Source organism: Oncorhynchus gorbuscha, linkage group LG02, assembly GCF_021184085.1.
Source record: "Oncorhynchus gorbuscha isolate QuinsamMale2020 ecotype Even-year linkage group LG02, OgorEven_v1.0, whole genome shotgun sequence".
NCBI classification, from domain to species: Eukaryota; Metazoa; Chordata; class Actinopteri; order Salmoniformes; family Salmonidae; genus Oncorhynchus; species Oncorhynchus gorbuscha.
In genome coordinates, this window is record NC_060174.1 from 22,046,912 (window position 1) to 22,070,483 (window position 23,572).

A 23,572-nucleotide genomic window follows, 5' to 3' on the forward strand; every position below is an offset into this window, starting at 1 on the left:
TGCAGTGGTCTGATACTCCTTCCATTTCAATATTATCGCTTGCACAGTGCTCCTTGGGATGTTTAAAGCTTGGGAAATCTTTTTGTATCCAAATCCGGCTTTAAACTTCTTCACAACATTATCTCGGACCTGCCTGGTGTGTTCCTTGTTCTTCATGATGCTCTCTGCGCTTTTAACGGACCTCTGAGACTATCACAGTGCAGGTGCATTTATACGGAGACTTGATTACACACAGGTGGATTGTATTTATCATCATTAGTCATTTAGGTCAACATTGGATCATTCAGAGATCCTCACTGAACTCCTGGAGAGAGTTTGCTGCACTGAAAGTAAAGGGGCTGAATAATTTTGCACGCCCAATTTTTTCAGTTTTTGATTTGTTCAAAAAGTTTGAAATATCCAATAAATGTCGTTCCACTTCATGATTGTGTCCCACTTGTTGATTCTTCACAAAAAAATACAGCTTTATATCTTTATGTTTGAAGCCAGAAATGTGGCAAAAGGTCGCAAAGTTCAAGGGGGCCGAACACTTTCGCAAGGCACTGTATTTTTTAATATAAGCACTTGTCAGTAAAAAACACAGGTTATTCCAGCACATCAATACCACTGGGGAAAAACTGGTTAAATCAATGTTGTTTCCATGTCATTTCAACAACAAAAAACAATGTGATGACGTTGAATTAACGTGGAAAACTGATTGGATTTGCAGAATGTCATCAACGTAAGGGAATCTAGTCTTTAACCTTTTTAACCTAAATACAATGACATTGTGACATTTTTTTATTGATTACATGTTGAATTTACATTAGTTGACAACACAACCAAATGTATATCAAAACTATACGTTGGATTGACATATGTGCCCAGTGGGTAGTGTCAGCGCTGGCAGTATTTATCAAAACAACCCATGGCTTTATACTTGTTTTAATGATGTGGCTGCCTTTCAATTAGCAATATTTGATTTGTAAGTTATTTTGACCCGAAGGCTGTACATCTAATTGACTCATTTAAAAAACGTTGATTCAGAAGTCACAGCATTTCCTTTGATGAATATATATCTGAAGACCGATAAAATGCTATCTACTATATGTATCCTTCATGTGTCTATTTATCTAGATTAGATGTATTCAGTGGAACAGTCACTCACTATCATGTCAAACCACTAGGTTCCAACTGAGGGGGGAACAAGAATGAAGGAACACTAAAACCAGACAAGCTTTATATAGTGTGCAGACAATACAAAATGCCTTACAATAACAGCTGGACATCACATACAGTGAATATGTTCTTCCCTCTAGAGCATTTCCGTACAATTTAGAATAACCCGAATGAAATTGGCTAGAATTATCCCTCTCCCACCCGTCAGCATGGCCTCTGCTCCCCAAATGAAAAGAGTCACAGGGGTGGTGTCTGGGCAGCTCCCCTGAGGATAGGGCCAGTCTGCAGGGCATGACTGAAGCCGCCGTTGTCTGGTCGCTGCCTGGTCCCTATAGCAACAGCCATGGCGGCTGCAGGCTGCAGACTGGGGGCCTCCAAACACATGCACATAATTAATGTGATTATATAGATATGTCAACCCTGTCACCTTCCAGTTCATTAAGCCAGACACTCTCCCAGACCTGTCAGAGGCTAGTAAAGACCTGAATCTGCCTGGCCTTAAGAGCAGAGCAAGTCCCGCCACATACATTTTATATAGGCCTTATACCAGGAGGAGCAAGAGGGTTAGGTAGAAAATTCTCAGAAGGATGTCAAAGTACTCATAATAGCTGTTTTGACATTGTAAAATGCACCGTGATCTGAAAAGCATTTTTTCAGAAATTTCACTCAACAATTATAAAACAATGTTGTCAAACAGAAAAAGACTGTTAGTGAAACAGACATTCAAGATCAGAATCTTAGCCATCCATAACAAAGTTCCAATGTGTTATCTGGTTCCATCTAGTTCTGTGCTTGAGCACTATCGATATCCTCCAATGAAACATTCCCACCTCACCAGCACGTGAAGGCTCAGATAAGTCAGTCCCTCACTAAATCTTCAATAAATCATTGGGGCGGCAGGGTAGCGTAGTGGTTAGAGCGTTGGACTAAGTTCAAACCCCCGAGCTGACAAGGTACAAATCTGTCATTCTGCCCCTGAACAGGCAGTTAACCCACTGTTCCTAGGCCGTCATTGAAAATAAGAATGTGTTAACTGACTTGATTAGTTAAATAAAGCTAAAAAAAGATTATTTTTTAAAGTCAGCTCCACGGGCCTTTCTGGCTGTGTCACGTCTGAGGGACGGTCATGTCCATTAGCGCTGTACAATAGCAAGCTGGTTTTACCAATATTATTTCACAATAAGTGATATCCACAAAAATATACCATTTGAGAAATTTGACAAGTTAGCATCACATTGCTACAAAGCTATATGATATTGAACATACTACGATCGAAAAATCTAAATATACTTACATAAAATATTTGTCTATATCAGATTGTTGACAGAATAAGTGCAAGGCAATTATCAATGATTAAGGTCAAGAGGTGAATGCCCAATTCAGCAGCTACCATTGTCATGCATGGTCTTTTGTCAAATGATTAACTTTGAAGGACCCCCATCTTTTATCACCCTTATCTCCTATGCTTTATAAGAACAGAAAATAAGTCATTGGGAGAAAATAAAATCTGAAATTTACAATTTGCTGGGATAATCAAAACATGTGATTTTGGCATACTAAAAATAAAGGTTGAAAAGAATCATAAAAATATTAAATTAAGGCACACAACCAAATAAAAACACTTATACACAACTAAAGTTAACGCCATGCATTCAGAAGTCTCTTAATTGTAAAAACAGCATCTTCATACAAACCACACACACCGTGAAATGATTAGCGAACATGAAATCAAATAAATCACACGTGCCATAAACCATGACCGAAACGCACAGCAGCACGACACCTGTACCTTTCCAACACAATATGACCAGGGGCAATATAGTAGAAATAAATACATTAAAAATAAATTAACACGTTGACACTACAATCAGCAACGCATTTCAGACCTAGGTTTAAGCGAGATTTGTTCTAAGCCTACATCTGTAAATTATTTACATTTACATTTAAGTCATTTAGCAGACGCTCTTATCCAGAGCTTGGTAGCAATAAAAGACAAAGTACCTTGTTCAAACAACTAACAAACTTTGCTGAGACTGAGACTACCATTTTACAGAGGAAAAAAAAACATTTAATGAAAAAAGATCATATCATTGACTTAAAATCCCTGAGTTTCCAGGCACTTGGAATTCCTCTGAATCCCTTCATTAAATAAACTCAGTAACTGATCCTCTGTGCTTCGTTTAAAAAGGTGGGTATAAATGATTAAGGAGAATGAACAGGCAAGGCCCGAGTTTGATCAATCCATACACAAGTGGTGATGACTGCTACATAGACTGAACGCCATGGGTTCATGACAATCGGTACGGTATTAGAACAGGGGCGGAAGCGTAGCCGAGTGGTTAGAGCGTTGGACTAGTAACTGGAAGGTTGCAAGTTCAAACCTCCGAGCTGACAAGGTACAAATCTGTCGTTCTGCCCCTGAACAGGCAGTTTAACCCACTGTTCCTAGGCCGTCATTGAAAATAAGAATTTGTTCTTAACTGACTTGCCTGGTTAAATAAAGGTTAAAAAAAATGTAACTATAGGACGACAATTTTAAAGAGCTTCTGAATCTGTCTAATAGTGGTACCTTTTTCCTAATAGTAAAGTCTCATTTGCAGCATTTAACAATATTGTGTGATGAAAAATGAATAAGGTTAACACTGGCTTAAGATGCAAGGGACAGAGTTCAGTCCCCATTATACTGCATCTCCATCATAGTCCCCAGGCAGTCACAGGCAACATCATCTGTGTCCCACAGGACAACAAAGTAGTAGTGTGTCAGAAGAAAGCCTCATGTCTTTTTTTCACATCCGTGACACCTTAGTTACAGTAAGACAAGAGCACCCATCCTGTCCTTCTGTTGTGTTAAAGAGTTTTACCTGCCTACATCGCACTGGGCTTGTGTTAGCTAGGTATTGTGGATAGTGTAGTTCTGTGTATTCTTCCTCAGTTCTGCATGAGGTACTGGTGGAAGTAGATGCCAAACAGGCTGCTGATGACCTGGCAGGCGGCCACCCACCAGGTAAGGAAGGCAAAGAGGCCTCTGAAGAAGAGTGGGGTGAGGATGGAGCGCAGGGCTGAGAAGCCCTCTGTCAGACGAGCCACCGTGGCCTGGATGTCCTCCTCCATGTACTCCACCCCATCCTCGTCCTCCTCCAGCCCTGGCAGGACGGGAGTGACTGTGGGCATTACCAGGGCAGGAGTCACCCCCGGAGCCTGCTCCGCACCACTCCATGAGAAGTCACCTGACATACAGAACAAAAACACAGCAGGAACGAAGGCCGTTACCACATGAGACATTCTATATGAACAACTTACAGGCTACAAATACAGGTAACTGCCAAAATATAGGAAACACCAAAAAGTGTCTTAATAAAGTGTTGGGCCACCATGAGGCAGAACAGCTTCAATGCACCGTGTCATAGATTCTACGAGGGTCTGGAACTCTTGGAGGGATGCGACAATTCTTTTATGAGAAATACCACCATTTGGTGTTTTGTTGATAGTGGTGGAAAACTGTGTGTCAGGCACCGCTCTAGAATCTCGCAAGTGCTCAATTGGGTAGAGTTCCTGCTTACTGACACACACACACACACACACACCATGTCTGAAATGTCTTGCCTACTTCTAACCGCATTTGCCCACAACAAAAACATTTAAAAAGTTGTAAAAAAATAATGTTACAACTCAAATAAGGAAATCAGTCAACTGAAATAAATTAGGCCCTAAATCTATGGATTTCAAAACTGGTAATACAGACTGCATCTGTTGGTCAGATGCCTTCAAAAGAAAAGGGCGTGGATAAGAAAACCAGTCAGTATCTGGTGTGACCACCATTGCCTCATGCAGCGCAACACATCTCTTCAATGGCTGTGCGAAGTTGCTGGATATTGGCAGGAACTGGAACACGCTGTCATACATGTCAATCCAGAGCATCCCAAACATGATCAATGAGTAACATGTCTGGTGAATATACAACAGGGAAATTTTCAGCTTCCAGGAATTGTATACAAATACTTGCGACATGGGGCCATGCATTATCATGCTGAAACATGAGGTGATGGCGGTGGATGAATGGCAAGACTGTTCCCCAGGATTTGTTCACGGTATCTCTGTGCATTCAAATTGCCATCAATAAACTGCAATTGTGTTCGTTGTCCATAGCTTATGCCTGCTTATACCATGACCCCCCCCCCCATGGGGCACTCTATTCACCACATTGACATCAGCAAACTGCTTGCCTACACAACACCATACATTTGCCCGGTACAGTTGAAACCGTGATTCATCCATGAAGAGTACACTTCTCCAGCGTGCCAGTGACAATCAAAGGTGAGCATTTGTCCACTGAAGTCAGGTCAAGACCCTGGTCAAGACGATCAGCACGCAGAAGAACTTCACTGAGACAGTTTGAGCAGAAATTCTTTGGTTGTGCAAACTCAGCTTCATCAGCTGTCTGGGCAGCTGGTCTCAGACAATCCTGCTGGTGAAGAAGCCGGACGAGGTCCTAAGCTGGCATTTTTACATGTCGTCAGCAGCTGTGAGGCCAGTTGGACGTACTGCCAAATTCTAAAACAAAATGTTGAGGCGGCTTGCGGTTGAGAAATTAAACACTCAATTCTCTAGCAACAGCTCTGGTGGACATTCCTGCAGGCAGCATTCCAATTGCACGCTCCCTCAAGACATCTATGGCATTGTGTTGTAACAAAACTGCACATTTTAGAGTGGCCTTTAATCATCTCGAGCACAAGATGCAACCGTGTAATGATCATGCTGGGGATCTTTTAATTCAGCTCACGAAACATGGGACCAACACTTTACATGGTGTTTATATTTTTGTTCTGTATATACTTACGGTCAAAAGTTTTAGAACACCTACTCATTCAAGGGTTTTTCTTTATTTTTTACTATTTTCTACGTTGTATAATAATTGTGAAGACATCAAAACTATGAAATAACATATGGACTCATGTAATTGCCAAGAAAAGTGTATTTCTTCAAATAGCCACCCTTTGCCTTGATGACCGCTTTGCACACTCTTGGCATTCTCTCAACCAGCTTCACCTGGAATGATTTTCCGACAGTCTTGAAGGAGTTCCCACATATGCTGAGCACTTGTTGGCTGCTTTTCCTTCACTGTGGTCTAGCTAATCCCAAACCATCTGAATTGTGTTGAGGCCAGGTGATTGTGGGGGGCCAGGTCAACTGATGCAGCACTCCATCACTCTCCTTCTTGGTCAAATAGTCCTTACACAGCCTGGAGGTGTGTTGGGTCATTGTCCTGTTGAAAAACAAATGATTGTCGCACTAAGCCCAAACCAGATGGGATGGCATATCGCTGCTGAATGCTGTAGTAGCCATGCTGGTTAAGTGCGCCTTGAATTCTAAATAAACCAAAGAGTGTCACCAGAAAAGCACCCCCACCTCCTCCATGCTTCACGGTGGGAAATACACGTGCAGAAATCATCCGTTCACCCACACCGCATCTCACAAAGACCCAGCGGTTGGAACCAAAAATCTCCAATTTGGAGTTCAGACCAAAGGACAAATTTCCACCGGTCTAACGTCCATTTCTCTTGTTTCTTGGCCAAAGCAAGTCTCTTAATAATAATAATAATAAAGTCCTTTAGTAATGGTTTCTTTGCAGCAATTTGACCATGAAGGCCTGGTTCACAGTCTCCTGAACAGTTGATGTTGTAATGTGTCTGTTACTTGAACTCTGAAACATTTGTTTGGGCTACAATTTCTAAGGCTGGTAAGTAACTCGCATATCTGCAGCAAAGGTAACTCGCCGTCTTCCATTCCTGTGGCGGTCCTCATGAGAGCCATTTCCATAGCGCTTGATGGTTGTTACATCTGCACTTGAAGAAACTTTCAAAGTTCTTGAAATGTTCCGTATTGACAGATCTTCATGTCTTAAAGTAGTGATGACTGTAGTTTCTCTTTGCTTATTTGAGCGGTTCTTGCCATAATATGGACTTAGCCCTATTTGGTAAAAGGCCATCTTCTGTACACCACCCCTACCTTGTCACAACACGAGTGTCTCAAACACACAAAGGAAAGAAGTTTCGCAAATTAACCTTTTAACAAGGCACACCTGTTAAATGAAATGCATTCCAGGTGACTACATCATGAAGCTTGTTGAGAGAATGCCAAGAGTGTGTAAAGATGTCATCAAGTCAAAGGGTGGCTATTTGAAGAATCTCAAATACATTTTGATTTGTTTAAGACTTTTTTTTGGTTACAACTTGATTCCATGTGTTATATCATAGTTTTGATGTCTTCACTACTATTCTACTAAGTAGAAAATAGTCAAAATAAAATCCCTTGAATGAGTAGGTGTTCTAAAACTTTTGACCAGTAGCGTATACTGTGTACTAGTCGTACTATATACACACACACACACACACACACACACACTCTTCAGAACGTACTGTTTAGTCAAAATGAACACAGTAACCAAGAAATATCAACAAAATAGGCTCACCAATCCTGAGAATGTATCATCTAACGCACAATTGCGTTGATTCCCGCCATTTGTTCATTTGGGTACAGCGGGTCCCTTTTTCTCTTTATCAACAGATTATCAAACAAAGTCTGGAAAGTTCATTCTCTTCCTCAAAAGTGTACAGCAAAGTCTACTAAATGAAAAGCCGAAATTAGTATAACAATGTCATTTAAAACATACTAGATTTTCTAAATGTTTTATTTTATTTCACCTTTATTTAACCAGGTAGGCTAGTTGAGAACAAGTTCTCATTTGCAACTGCGACCTGGCCAAGATAAAGCATAGCAGTGTGAACAGACAACACAGAGTTACACATGGAATAAACAATTAACAAGTCAATAACACAGTAGAAAAAAATGGGCAGTCTATATACAATGTGTGCAAAAGGCATGAGGAGGTAGGCGAATAATACAATTTTGCATATTAACACTGGAGTGATAAATGATCAGATGGTCATGTACAGGTAGAGATATTGGTGTGCAAAAGAGCAGAAAAATAAATAAATAAAAACAGTATGGGAATGAGGTAGGTGAAAATGGGTGGGCTATTTTCCTATAGACTATGTACAGCTGCAGCGATCGGTTAGCTGGTGTTTGAAGTTGGTGAGGGAGATAAGTCTCCAACTTCAGCGATTTTTGCAATTCGTTCCAGTCACAGGCAGCAGAGTACTGGAACGAAAGGCGGCCAAATGATGTGTTGGCTTTAGGGATGATCAGTGAGATACACCTGCTGGAGCGCGTGCTACGGATGGGTGTTGCCATCGTGACCAGTGAACTGAGATAAGGCGGAGCTTTACCTAGCATGGACTTGTAGATGACCTGGAGCCAGTGGGTCTGGCGACGAATATGTAGTGAGGGCCAGCCGACTAGAGCATACAAGTCGCAGTGGTGGGTGGTATAAGGTGCTTTAGTGACAAAACGGATGGCACTGTGATAGACTGCATCCAGTTTGCTGAGTAGAGTGTTGGAAGCCATTTTGTAGATGACATCGCCGAAGTCCAGGATCGGTAGGATAGTCAGTTTTACTAGGGTAAGCTTGGCAGCGTGAGTGAAGGAGGCTTTGTTGCGGAATAGAAAGCAGACTCTTGATTTGATTTTCGATTGGAGATGTTTGATGTGGGTCTGGAAGGAGAGTTTGCAGTCTAGCCAGACACCTAGGTACTTATAGATGTCCACATATTCAAGGTCGGAACCATCCAGGGTGGTGATGCTAGTCGGGCATGCGGGTGCAGGCAGCGATCGGTTGAAAAGCATGCATTTGGTTTTATGTCACATTCTATAAAAAACAACACCTATGCTCCTTTGAGATGCCTCTTTCAGTCACTGAGATCTCTTCTAGCCATGGTAGCCCAAATAATGGGCAACTAGCCATCTCTATACATGACCCTAAGCATGATAGGATGTTAATTGCTTAATTAACTCAGGAATCACACCTGTGTGGAAGCACCTGCTTTCAATACACTTTGCATCCATCATTTACACACGTATTTCCTTTATTTTGGCAGTTACCTGTAACATCAGGCATTATGGTGAAGCGGTTGGTAAATTATCATGACTCCCCATTTTTAAATTGTAGAATGCAGATTCTCAGCAGTCACTGAAGGTCTCACTGAGATTAGAGTTGTTGCTTATGTTAGGTGCTGTACATGTCTTACCCAGGACCTTCAGAGCCAGGGTAGAGAAGAGGAGGAGTAGAACAGGGATCACGTACTGCAGGGTGACTATGGTCAGGTAGCAGAACACTCGGGTCACCTGGAAGGACAACAAAGACTCATGGATACAGGTTTCCTCTGTCAACTAAAGTTGGGCGGTACCTATATTTTCAAACCCATTTCTGTACCATACCAGGGTATACGGTATTACCGGAAGTGCACACAAGGGGCGCCATTTCTAAAACAATTTAGGCAACAGGGATCTTGAGCCAACAGAGATTGTATGTCTCTGCTGTAAGCAATAAGCTTGATCTTGCCACTTAGCTAGAAATCTAGCCAATTAGCTAGAAAGTTAGCAAAGCAAATGCATAGCTGGAGCCCTGAGCTGGAGATAATTCGACACCTTAGATTTCTTATAGTTATACTTACCTTATAGTTTAAGCAGTGGCGTAGCACGCCCCCAGCCCAAACCCTCTGCCCCCCAAAAAAGTGTATGTATGCATGCATAACCTTTTTTTAAACAGTATTGAAAATCATATTGTCGGTAATTCGAAAAACAAAATGGCTGGTTTAGAGGTTTAGGCATCTTACCTTCCTCTGGATATCGATGGCAGCGATGCGTCCTGCCTCCTTCTTCATCTGGTCCACCCACTTCTGGGACAGGTTGAGGTAGGCCTGCATGTGGTAGCGGGTCAGGGCCAGCCTCAGGCAGCACAGCACCACCACCGTCCACAGACGAACACTGTCAAACATCACGCTTGACATACTGGGATAACACACAGAGACGTCAACACTAGGAGTAGAGCTGTTGCGGTTGACTGCAATACCACCACACTGGCAGTCATGACCACAGTCAAATTCCACATGACCATTGAGTCACGTTAATCTCCTCTTATGCATTCTGGACATGTGTTGTTCGTACCCAACTTCTAATGGCAGTGTACTCTGATCTCTATAGTCCCTCTAACCACAGACATCAATGCAAATTGGATCTCAAATCATAGCAAACACTTATCAGAACAGTTTTTAAAACCCACCTCACTGATCGATCAATTTGAAGAAAAATTCAATAACAGGTTGAAACTGAGTGGAAAACATGGTGATTGTGGATGTTGTTTCAAAGCCAAACAATGAAGTGGACAGTGCTTTCTAAGGTGATGATCAATTCAAAACACCCATACACATAGACCTTATGGATACATATAGGCATGAGCACAAGCCCGAAAAAACCCTGAATTAAAATTATTTTTCCTTATACAATACATAGCTAATAGCGTACCGCTTACGACACACGGCAGATTTCATATATATTTATTTATTTTATTATTTTATTTTAGTACACATAGGCAATACTGTTGGTTCATTGATTGTGCAAGGGGAACTTACAGTTAAATACAAATTCACAAATTGTAGGCTGTTATATTTTCATAATGAATAGGCTGACACTTCCTTTAGCTACACAATCTCACCACTGTGCGTTTCCATCTCCTCGCTCTCCCCTTAATTCCTTTTGAGAGCGCAGAGATCGGGACTGTCAGTTTAATTAAATATGTTTCATTGTAAAAACATTTTACTACCTATATTCCTTAACAGATTTAACTTGCCTTATCAAATTAAGCACTAGAGAGCTGCAAGAACATGGTTGGAGAGCCCATGGCATACAAAGTGTGGGCGCAATATCACCTGTCACGCAGTAAGTGTTATAAGCCCAGACATCTCTATATGCAATCTTGTGTGAAAGCAGAGTTGAGATGGTTGCCACTAAAAAGATGATCAAAGCTGCTACTATATTTATTTCTCAGCTGCTTATGTTAAGCACATGCGCTGCTATAAAACCAGAGTAGCCTACCTGGCATGGTTACAAAACAAACCGCGGAAAGTGGCCTTCGTTCGCTATTCCAGTGCATACGGAGATGTCTTGTTTCCTCTCCCCATTTGATAATGGGACATTCTAAAATCGAAACAAATTTGACATACTATTGATGATAGTCTCAATTAACTAGGTCGCATCATCCAGCTCATAAATGTTAGTATTGTTTGACATTCTAAGATTCGTATCATTCACAACTAGATTAACTCTAAATCAAGCGTATAGGACCTTTCAAATGATCACTTGTACACTCCATATGCGCACTCTGCTCCGGAATGGGAAAAATATCCTTTATTATTTTTACTATAAAATCATATAATATAAAATGGCACAGGACTAAAAAGCATATATTGTCTGCTAAATTAACTATCCTAGAACCTACGCATGGCCAGATAACATATAGTAGGCCCACTCAAAATCAGTTCTTCTAAAATACTGTACATTCTCTTCATATGTTTCTTTAGACCTACCCAAAGTAAATCATGGATTTATTGAGATTGTGTATATTAAATGGATTTGTTAAACTTCTTTATAATGTACTGTAATGTTAATTAACGGTCAATTACCGTGAGACCGGCAGTCAATTGCATGACAATAACCAGCTGACTAAGTTTCATGACCGCCACAGCCCTATGAAGGAATGAGCACATGGGTGCCAAACAGTTATAATTGTAATATTTCAACATTGAAGTATAGGAAATCAGGGGATGCACAAGAGTGGAATACAGCAAGTATATACATACACTACATGACCAAAAATATGTGGACACCTGCTCGTCAAACATCTCATTCCAAAATCATGGGCATTAACATGGAGTTGGTCCCCCTTTGCTGCAATAACAGCCTCCACTCTTCTGGGAACTTTCCATTAGATGTTAGAACATTGCTGCGGGGACTGGCTTCCATTCAGCCACAAGACCATTAGTGAGGTCGGGCACTGATGTTGGGTGATTAGGCCTGGCTTGTAGTCAGCGTTCCAATTAATTCCAAAGGTGTTCGATGGGGTTGAGGTCAGGGCTTTGTGCAGACCAGTCAAGTTCTTCCACCCCGATTGACAAACCATTTCTCTATGGACATTACTTTATGCATGGGGACATTGTAATGCTGAAACAGGAAAGGGCCTTCCCAAACTGTTGCCACAAAGTTAAAAGCACAGAATCGTCTAGAATGTCATTGTATGCTGCAGCGATATGATTTCCGTTCACTGGAACTATGAAAAAAAACAGCCCCAGACATTATAGTTGGCACTATGCATTGAGGCAGGTAGTGTTCTCCTGGCATCCACCAAACCCAGATTCATCAGTCAGACTGTCAGATGGTGAAGCGTGATTCATCACTCCAGAGAACGCATTTCCACTGCTCCAGAGTCCAATGGCAGCGAGCTTTACACTACTCCTGCTGATGCTTGCCATTACGCATGGTGATCTTAGGTTTGTGTGCAGCTGCTCGGCCATGGAAACCCATTTCATGAAGCTCCAGACAAAGTTATTGTGTCGACGTTGCTTCCAGAGGCAATTTAGAGCTTGGTAGCGAGTGTTGCAACCAAGGACAGACGATTAAGCGCTTCAGCACTCGGTGGTCCCATTCTGTGAGCTTGTGTGGCCTACCACTTTGCGGCTGAGCTGTTGTTGGTCCGAGACGTTTCCACTTCACAATAAAAGCACATACAGTTGACCGAACTGACTTGTTAGAAGAGTGGCATTCCTTGGCAGTGCCACGTTAAGTCACTGAGCTCTTCAGTAAGGCCATTCTACTGCCATTGTTTAGCTATGAATATTACATGCCGTGTGCTCGATTTTACACACGTCAGCAACGAGTGTGACTGAAATAGCCGAATTAACTAATTTGAAGGGGTGTCCACATACTTTTGTACATATAGAGTACCAAGACACACACTTACAGCGTGACCGAGGTCTTCCCCGTGGGAGCATTACCCAGGAAGTCCCTAGCGATGGGTTTGATCCACAACACGATCACCACCACTGGAGCCAGAAAACTAATGTGCAACAGAATCCTACAGGAAGCAGAAAATACCGAACAGGAAGACATCACTAGTGGAGCCAAGTGGTTATTTGGTTTCACAGCTAAATCGGTGTTAGTGTTCTTACTGGATGAATGGGCGGTCTGAGTTCATCTGAACTGCGTCCAGGTGGGTCTGGGCTAGGCGGAGGCCAGGGAAGGCCAGCAAAGCACCAATAAAAGCACAGATGGCAGCCAGACCCAACTTCACAGTCAGCTTGGTCACCGGGACTCTGATGAGAGTCCAAATATAACAAACATTAGAGAGAACATTTGCCAACACACAGATCACTAAAAGCATATCAGTCCATGAATTACTATTCTATGGACCCAAGTTGTGATTTACATATTTATTTTAAATAAATTTAAGCTGTCCAATGAAAAGATACTTACAACCACTCAGCAAAGCCTTGCTGTTTTGCGAAAACTTCAAGGTTGACAAAAAGAATGTTAAAACCTGCAATACAAAAGCATAAAAATTATAAAATTAACTAAACAAATCACTGTTAAGTGTGATATATATATATATATATATATGTTTTTTTTATTACAAACACACACACACACACACTACAGAACTTTAGGAACACCTGTATGGGATCAATATCATGCCAAATGTATTGTGAACACACAGCATGCATTTTGTATTCGTGTATCATGATCTGTACAAATAAGTACCAACCCACAAATGTAAATCACTATCCACAAACAAACACCTTTTGATTTGCTATTTGTAAATCGATATTTGCATTAGAATTTTTTTTAGAACATCAGATATGCAGGTCATTTCCAAGGACCTTAAGGAAAATGACTGCCATAAAGATATGCGCAAACATGACAGATACGGCAAACCTGCAACTCCATATTTGGAAGAGCTTAGGTCACCTGAATTTAGTCAGGGATTTGACATGAAAAAACAAAAAGTTATCAAGCTTAAAAAGCGATTTGTAGTTGTAGAAAAAAAAAAAGAGGGTTTGTACCCGTAGAAAGCGATTTGTAGTCGTAGGGGGGGAAAAAAAAGAGGGTTTGTACCCGTAGAATGCGATTTGTAGTCGTAGGGGGAAAAAGGGTTTGTACCCGTAGAAAGCGATTTGTAGTCATAGGGGGAAAAAGGGTTTGTACCCGTAGAAAGCGATTTGTAGTCGTATTTGTAGTCGATTTGTAGTCGTAGGGGGGAGGGTTTGTACCCGTAGAATGCGATTTGTAGTCGTAGGGGGGGAAGAGGGTTTGTACCCGTAGAATGCGATTTGTAGTCGTAGGGGGGAGAGGGTTTGTACCCGTAGAATGCGATTTGTAGTCGTAGGGGGGAAAAAGGGTTTGTACCCGTAGAAAGCGATTTGTAGTCGTAGGGGGAAAAAAGGGTTTGTACCCGTAGAAAGCGATTTGTAGTTGTAGGGGGAAAAAAGGGGTTTGTACCCATAGAAAGCGATTTGTAGTTGTAGGGGGAAAAAGAGGGTTTGTACCCGTAGAAAGCGACTTGTAGTCGTAGGGGGGGAAAAAAGGGTTTGTACCTGTAGAAAGCGATTTGTAGTCGTAGGGGGGGAAAAAAGGGTTTGTACCCGTAGAAAGCGATTTGTAGTCGTAGGGGGGAAAAAAGGGTTTGTACCCCTAGAAAGCGATTTGTAGTCGTAGGGGGGGAAAAAGGGTTTGTACCCGTAGAAAGCGATTTCTATAAATCGCTGGCAGCCTCTTTCAGCCATGTTGATGCCTGCCTTTCAAGGCTGCAGAAATTACAGTATGGTAACCATAATGTTAACCATACGTGTACAATGTAAAGAATCAAAACCCTAGATTACTCTATATTTGCAACACTATTGCGGTGTATACCCGTTTGTAAAGCTCACTGCAAAAGTAGTTAATGGCATATATTATTATTATTATTATTATTATTATTATATTATTTGGGCGATGAACACAATACATTTGGCATATTACTGATCCCATACACCTGCTCTTTCCATGACAGATTCACCTGGTCAGTCAATGATCCCTTATTGATGCCACAATTCCACTTCAAATCAGAGTAGACGAAGGGGAGGAGACAGGTTAAAGAATACATTTTAAGCCTTGAGACATGGATTGTGTACAGTTGAAATCAGAAGTTTACATAAACCTCAGCCAAATGCATTTAAACTCAGGTGTTTTACAATTCCTGACATTTAAATCCTAGTAAAAATGTGTTTTAGGTCAGTTAAGATCACCACTTTATTTTAGAGAGAATGATTTAGTTCAGCTTTAACTTCTTCCATCACATTCCCAGTGGGTCAGAAGTCTACATTCACTCAATTAGTATTTGGTAGCATTGCCTTTAAATTATTTAACTTTGGCCAAACATTTCAGGTAGCCTTCCAAAAGTTTCCCACAATAAGTTGGGAGAATTTTTTCCCATTCCTCCTAACAGAGCTGGTGTAACCGAGTCAGGTTTGTAGGCTTCCTTGCTCACACACTTTTTCAGTTCCTGCCCACACATTTTCTATAGGATTGAGGTCAGGGCTTTGATGGCCACTCACATACCTTGACTTTGTTGTCCTTAAGCCATTTTGCCACAACTTTGGAAGTATGCTTGGGGTAATTGTCCATTTGAAAGACCCATTTGCGACCAAGCTTTAACTGATGTCTTGAGATGTTGCGTCAACATATCCACATCATTTTCCTCCCTCATGATGACATCTATTTTGTGAAGTGCACCAGTCCCTCCTGCAGCAAATCACCCCCACAACATGCTGCAGCCACCACCGTGCTTCACGGTTGGGATGGTGTTCTTCGGCTTGCAAGCCTCCCCCTTTTTCCTCCAAACATAACGATGGTCATTATGACAAAACAGTTCTATTTTTGTTTCATCAGACCAGAGGACATTTCTCCAAAAAGTACAATATTTGTCCCCATGTGCAGTTGCAAACTGTAGTCTGGCTTTTTTTAATGGTGTTTTTAGAGCAAGGGCTTCTTCCTTGCTGAGCAGCCTTTCAGGTTATGTTGATATAGGACTCATTTTACTGTGGATAGATACTTTTGTACCTGTTTCCTCCAGCATATCCAAGAAGTCCTTTGCTGTTGTTCTGGGATTGATTTGCACTTTTCACACCAAAATACGTTCATCTCTAGGAGACAGAACGAGTCTCCTTCCTGAGTGGTATGACGGCTGCGTGGTCCCATGGTGTTTATACTTGCGTACTATTGTTTGTACAGATGAACGTGGTACCTTCAGGCGTTTGGAAATTGCTCCCAAGGATGAACCAGACTTGGAGGTCTAAAATCAATTCTGAGGTCTTGGCTGATTTCTTTTGATTTTCCCATGATGTCAAGCAAAGAGGCACTGAGTTTGAATGTAAGGTCTTGAAATACATCCACAGGTACTCAAATGATGTCAATTAGCCTATCAGAAGCTTCTAAAGCCATGACATCATTTCTGGAAAAATTCTAAGCTGTTTAAAGGCAGTCAACTTTGTGCATGTAAACTTCTGACCCACTGGAATTGTGATACAGTAAATAATCTTTCTGTCATGCACAAAGTAGATGTCCTAACAGACTTGCCAAAACTATATAGTTTGTTAGCAATAAATCTGTGGAGTGGTTGAAAAACTAGTTTTAATGACTCCAACCTAAGTGTATGTAAACTTCCGACTTCAACTGAACATGTGCCATTCAGATTGTGAATGGGAAAGACAAGATTTAAGTGCCTTTGAACCGGGTATGGTAGTAGGTGCACCAGTTTGAGTGTGTCAAGAACAGCAATGATGATGGGTTTTTCACACGCAACAGTTTCCTGTGTATCAGGAATGGTCCACCACCCAAAGGATATCCAGCCAACTTCACAACTGTGGGAAGCATTGGAGTCAACATGGGCTAGCATCCCTGTGGAACACTTTCGACACCTTGTAGAGTTCATGCCCTGACAAATTGAGGCTGTTTTGAGGGGGAAAAGGGGGTGTAACTCAATATTATGAAAGTGTTAAATGTTTTGTACACACAGTGAGACTGCTGTAGTAGGGGTTAGTGTCGTGGACATACCAGGCTCTAGGCCAAACTCCAGGTAGTCTTCTCTGACCACTAGCACCAACATGGCCACCAGCAGAGATAGGAAACCAAAGGCCAAGCACACTGAACGCTCACCCCCCTCGTCAGACCGGAAATAGTGGCCCATCAGGGAGTGGAGGGTTTTCCTGTGAGAGGGTTAAGGGCAACAGGGACAATCGGGCAGTCTCTCAACAAACAACTCCAATCAAGGAGGAGCACAACAGGTGCATCAGAGTGTTTTTTTGGCAACCGTGCATGTTTGGGTGACACGCTATACTTCCTGTTGCAAGTTTCATACGGTCAAGCTTATATCAAATTCATGAAAACTTGCTCACTTAAGACATGTCAAATTATATTTGTGGATTAATTTACTTCTACCTGATGCCTTTCATGAAGGTTTGACTGAATTTTTATTTTTCCATAATCAAAAAGCAAATTAATTCAAAAATACAAATATCATTTCACATACTGCATTTTAAAATGACCACGTTTATAGTTTATGTTTATTTTGATAAGCTTGAAACCCATTCAAAAACAGTACGGGACTTGCAACAGGAAGTAGGCGGGACTTTCATAGGGTTATTGATGTATACAAGGAGCCCACTTTTTAGGAATTGACACCAACAGTTTTTACATGGTGATAACACTGACAGGTACAGTGAGTACAACTTAAGTCTTAAGAATAAGTTAAATTCCATTTTCAAGTTAAAATTGTAATACAACTATGGGATCTCAGAGAAGGTGAACGGAAGGATACAGGCAGCAGAGAACAGTCAGCACACACCAGAAGGCCCCAATGTGGACCTCCATGGCAGGGTCAACTACACAGAAGTAGCCCTCAGTGAAAAGGTAGATGCCCATCGCATACACTGCAAAGTCAATCAACCACTGGTACTCCAGGAAGAATCGCAGTACTGAGAATGGGAAAGGAGAGACAAAGCATAAATATTGTAAGGAAAAGATAAGGCCTAAATGCAAGGGCTTGGAGGGCATTTCAGTCAGCAGTAGTGGTCATGCTTTTGTTTTATTTACCAAGGGCATCAAGGACACCAATTGGAGCTTTTTCTAAGTTAAGGTCGATGTCCTTCGGCACTGTGAGAGGCTTGCTGTCCCCATTCTGTCTCCTACAAAGAAGAAGTCAGCAAACCTTCCCTGTAACAGCACAGTCTACTATCATAACAGTGATACAAAAGAAAAGACACCAGTTATACTGTATCATCATGCCCCCTCCTCAGCTCACACCTGTCTCTCCTGCTGGGCTTGCTGGGCATCTGTTTGCCTGCCAGGGCGCACAGCTCTCCTTCAGAGGGGTGTTTGAACCGGAATAGACTGAAAGGATCAAGTTATATTTGTTTTAAACATATATACATTGCAAGTAGTTGGCTAGTAGTATGACTGTTGTTTTACTCAAATCTATTCACTATGATTAGGCAATTTCTCCTACCCTCATGATCTAACAAGGAATAACTACAAACCACTATCAGGATGTCTCTACACCCAACCTCCAAATCCACTTCTGCATGAGATTTGTGTACATTACTTTACCTGCCATTGCATAGAAGCCAGCGGGCAAAAGAACAGTGTGGAGTCATTCTCTGCATGATGCTAGCAGCCAGCAAGCTGACCACCAGCTGCACTCCAATTAGCGCCTGTTCAGACAGACAGACACACACCTTGTTAATCAAAGTAGCTACAGTACAAAAAGGGGTCAACCCAACGTTTGTAGACAACCAACATGGAGTTTCATGAGAATCTTTTCAACCGACACAACTACTGCGTGTCTCAAGATAGCCATGACATGGGGAAGTGCTAGCTTTGAAGGTTACCATCCATGCTAGCAGCCCAAGTAAGCTATCTAACGTGTGCAACGTGTCCGTGGCTAATAGAATGCAATAGCAATTTATGCCAACTTCAAACTGACATATAGCCAGCTCTCAATTTGAAGAGAACCTGAAGCAGTAACTGTGACCATTAGCGACATTTTACTGATAGCTGACATTTCTAAGCTAGTTACCTAGCTATTTTGTAGCTAAACGCTATAGCTACAAGCATTTGAATTAGCTAGCGAAGCATTACATACTGGTTGCAAGTGGACACAGATTAAACATCTAGCTACTCACCATCTCTCTTCAACGAAATGAAGTATATGTTCGTAGTGTTAGCGACACACTTGTGTCTTGACAACTGATTAAAGATGGCAGATAAATTAAGATTGTTCACTCTGTCCGTTTACCATTGAACATAAATTGTAAATTCAGGTCTACTTAACTGACACCAATGCAATAGCAGATGGGTCTGGTCTTCTTAGTTCATTGACTTTCATTTAACTAGGGGGGGACGCTTCCTTTTCCGTCTCTGAGTTGATGACATTATGCTACTGTAGGCAGGCCTGGATTTGGGTTCCACAAACCGCAGAAAACAAGCGGTTTCATTGGCTCGAATAGATGTCTGTTTACGATTTCTTTGGATCCGGTTACAAACTGTCAAAAGTGGTGGAAGACGCCTAGTAAAAATATACCTAAATCACAATAATGTATTTTCTAATGTATAAACTAAATAGTTGAACCTGCTTAGCAATAATAAAAGCCTAGTTTTATAGATACTGTATCATAAAGCCAAGTACACGTAGACTACTTTCACAGCTGTCCAAACCAATCACACTAACTGGGCTTATTATTGTGGGAGTTGTAGTTTCTCATACAAAGTGATGAGACGCTTAATCTGATCGCTATATTTTGCAGTTTTAGCAAAGATAATTTACAAACTTTAGTTTTAAGATGACAGGAACCAAAGTGTGGGTCAGTGTTTTATGAGCTGAAATAAACAATCACAGAAATGTTCCATACGCACCAAAAGTGTATTTCTCTCAAATTGTATGCACAAATTTGTTTACATCCCTGTTAGTGAGCTTTTATCCTTTGTTAAACTAATCCAGCCACCTGGTAGGTGTGGCATATCAAGAAGCTGATTAAACAGCATGCTCATTACACAGTTTCACCTTGTGCTGGGGACAATAAATGGCCACTCTAAAATGTGCTGTTTTGTCACACAACACAATGCCACAGATGTCTCAATTTCTGAGGGAGTGTGCAGTTGGCATGCTGACTGCAGGAATGTCCACCAGAGCTGTTGTTCATTTCTACCATGAGCCACCTCCAAATTCGTTTTAGAGAATTTGGCCGTACGTCTAATCGGCCTCACAACCGCAGACCACGTGTATGGTGTCGTGTGGGCGAGCGGTTTGCTGACGTCAATGTTGTGAACAGAGTGCCCCATGGTGGCGGTGGAGTTATGGTATAGGCAGGCATAACTTACAGACAAGGAACACTATTGCATTATCGATGGCCATTTGAATGCACAGAGATACTATGATGAGATCTTGAGGCCCATTGTATAGTGCCATTCATCCACCACCATCAACTCATGTTTCAGAATGATAATGCTTGGCCCCGTATAACAAGGATCTGTACACAATTCCTGGAAGCTGAAAATGTCCCAAGTTCTTCCATGGCCTGCATACTGCCTTAATTTTGTCAACTGCCTTAGTTTTGCTAACTGCCTTAACTTTGCTGAACCACAGGAAGAGTAGCTGCTGCTTTGGCAGCGGCTAATGGGTATCCATAAGAAATACAAATACAAATACTCAATTGACATGTCACCCGTTGAGCATGTTTGGGATGCTCTGGACTGACGTGTACGACAGCTTGTTCCAGTTCCCGCCAAAATCCAGTAACTTCGCACAGCCATTGAAAAGAAGTGGGACAACATCAGCCTGATCAACTCTATGCGAAGGTGATGTGTCACGCTGCATGAGGCATATGGTGGTCATACCAGAAACTGACTGGTTTTCCAATCCACGCCCCTACCTTTTTTGTAAGGTATCCGTGACCAACAGATGCATATCTGTATTCCCAGTCATGTAAAATCAATAGATTACGGCCAAATGAATTCATTACAATAGACTGATTTCCTTGTATGAACTGTAATCTTTACATGTTACGTTTATATTTTTGTTCAATATACTTAAGGGTTATTTGTGTGTTTAGGGATGTGTTGTTGCTGTGCTAGTAATTTGTTTGAAAGCCATTTGAGGACCACCAATGTTTGGGGTGTGGTCAATTGTACTCAAAGGTACGTGTTTGTTTACATTTAAGTCATTTACATTTAAGTCATTTAGCAGACGCTCTTATCCAGAGCGACTTACAAATTGGTGCATTCACCTTATGACATCCAGTGGAACAGTCACTTTACAATAGTGCATCTAAATCTTAAAGGGGGGGGGGGGGGTGAGAAGGATTACTTATCCTATCCTAGGTATTCCTTAAAGAGGTGGGGTTTCAGGTGTCTCCGGAAGGTGGTGATTGACTCCGCTGTCCTGGCGTCGTGAGGGAGTTTGTTCCACCATTGGGGGGGCCAGAGCAGCGAACAGTTTTGACTGGGCTGAGCGGGAACTGTACTTCCTCAGTGGTAGGGAGGCGAGCAGGCCAGAGGTGGATGAACGCAGTGCCCTTGTTTGGGTGTAGGGCCTGATCAGAGCCTGGAGGTACTGAGGTGCCGTTCCCCTCACAGCTCCGTAGGCAAGCACCATGGTCTTGTAGCAGATGCGAGCTTCAACTGGAAGCCAGTGGAGAGAGCGGAGGAGCGGGGTGACGTGAGAGAACTTGGGAAGGTTGAACACCAGATGGGCTGCGGCGTTCTGGATTAGTTGTAGGGGTTTAGTGACACAGGCAGGGAGCCCAGCCAACAGCGAGTTGCAGTAATCCAGACGGGAGATGACAAGTGCCTGGATTAGGACCTGCGCCGCTTCCTGTGTGAGGCAGGGTCGTACTCTGTGGATGTTGTAGAGCATGAACCTACAGGAACGGGCCACCGCCTTGATGTTAGTTGAGAACGACAGGGTGTTGTCCAGGATCACGCCAAGGTTCTTAGCGCTCTGGGAGGAGGACACAATGGAGTTGTCAACCGTGATGGCGAGATCATGGAACGGGCAGTCCTTCCCCGGGAGGAAGAGCAGCTCCGTCTTGCCGAGGTTCAGCTTGAGGTGGTGATCCGTCATCCACACTTATATGTCTGCCAGACATGCAGAGATGCGATTCGCCACCTGGTCATCAGAAGGGGGAAAGGAGAAGATTAATTGTGTGTCGTCTGCATAGCAATGATAGGAGAGACCATGTGAGGTTATGACAGAGCCAAGTGACTTGGTGTATAGCGAGAATAGGAGAGGGCCTAGAACAGAGCCCTGGGGGACACCAGTGGTGAGAGTGCGTGGTGAGGAGACAGATTCTCGCCACGCCACCTGGTAGGAGCGACCTGTCAGGTAGGACGCAATCCAAGCGTGGGCCTCGCCGGAGATGCCCAACTCGGAGAGGGTGGAGAGGAGGATCTGATGGTTCACAGTATCGAAGGCAGCCGATAGGTCTAGAAGGATGAGAGCAGAGGAGAGAGAGTTAGCTTTAGCAGTGCGGAGCGTCTCCGTGATACAGAGAAGAGCAGTCTCAGTTGAATGACTAGTCTTGAAACCTGACTGATTTGGATCAAGAAGGTCATTCTGAGAGAGATAGCGGGAGAGCTGGCCAAGGACGCACGTTCAAGAGTTTTGGAGAGAAAAGAAAGAAGGGATACTGGTCTGTAGTTGTTGACATCAGAGGGATCGAGTGTAGGTTTTTTCAGAAGGGGTGCAACTCTCGCTCTCTTGAAGACGGAAGGGACGTAGCCAGCGGTCAGGGATGAGTTGATGAGCGAGGTGAGGTAAGGGAGAAGGTCTCCGGAAATGGTCTGGAGAAGAGAGGAGGGGATAGGGTCAAGCGGGCAGGTTGTTGGGCGGCCGGCCGTCACAAGACGCGAGATTTCATCTGGAGAGAGAGGGGAGAAAGAGGTCAGACCACAGGGTAGGGCAGTGTGAGCAGAACCAGCGGTGTCGTTTGACTTAGCAAACGAGGATCGGATGTCGTCGACCTTCTTTTCAAAATGGTTGACGAAGTCATCTGCAGAGAGGGAGGAGGGGGGGGTGGAGGAGGATTCAGGAGGGAGGAGAAGGTGGCAAAGAGCTTCCTAGGGTTAGAGGCAGAAGCTTGGAATTTAGAGTGGTAGAAAGTGGCTTTAGCAGCAGAGACAGAAGAGGAAAATGTAGAGAGGAGGGAGCGAAAGGATGCCAGGTCCGCAGGGAGGTGAGTTTTCCTCCATTTCCGCTCGGCTGCCCGGAGCCCTGTTCTGTGAGCTCGCAATGAGTCGTCGAGCCACGGAGCGGGAGGTGAGGACCGAGCCGGCCTGGAGGATAGGGGGCATAGAGAGTCAAAGGATGCAGAAAGGGAGGAGAGGAGGGTTGAGGAGGCAGAATCAGGAGATAGGTTGGAGAAGGTTTGAGCAGAGG

General features: G+C 42.7%; 1 protein-coding gene across 1 annotated transcript; it reads right to left on the minus strand.

Annotated features, from left to right (window-relative positions):
* Positions 1-1,206: 1,206 nt before the first annotated feature.
* LOC123999178 (transmembrane protein 161A-like) lies at positions 1,207-19,574 on the minus strand. Its single transcript, XM_046304678.1, has 12 exons — positions 19,323-19,574; positions 18,748-18,851; positions 18,445-18,531; positions 18,235-18,326; positions 17,960-18,116; positions 17,197-17,348; positions 13,582-13,645; positions 13,278-13,421; positions 13,070-13,183; positions 9,891-10,065; positions 9,303-9,399; positions 1,207-4,385 (listed from the first exon to the last, which is right to left on the minus strand). Exons 1-12 carry the CDS (start codon positions 19,323-19,325, stop codon positions 4,087-4,089), a joined length of 1,488 nt encoding a protein of 495 aa, XP_046160634.1. The 5' UTR covers positions 19,326-19,574; the 3' UTR covers positions 1,207-4,086.
* Positions 19,575-23,572: the final 3,998 nt, after the last annotated feature.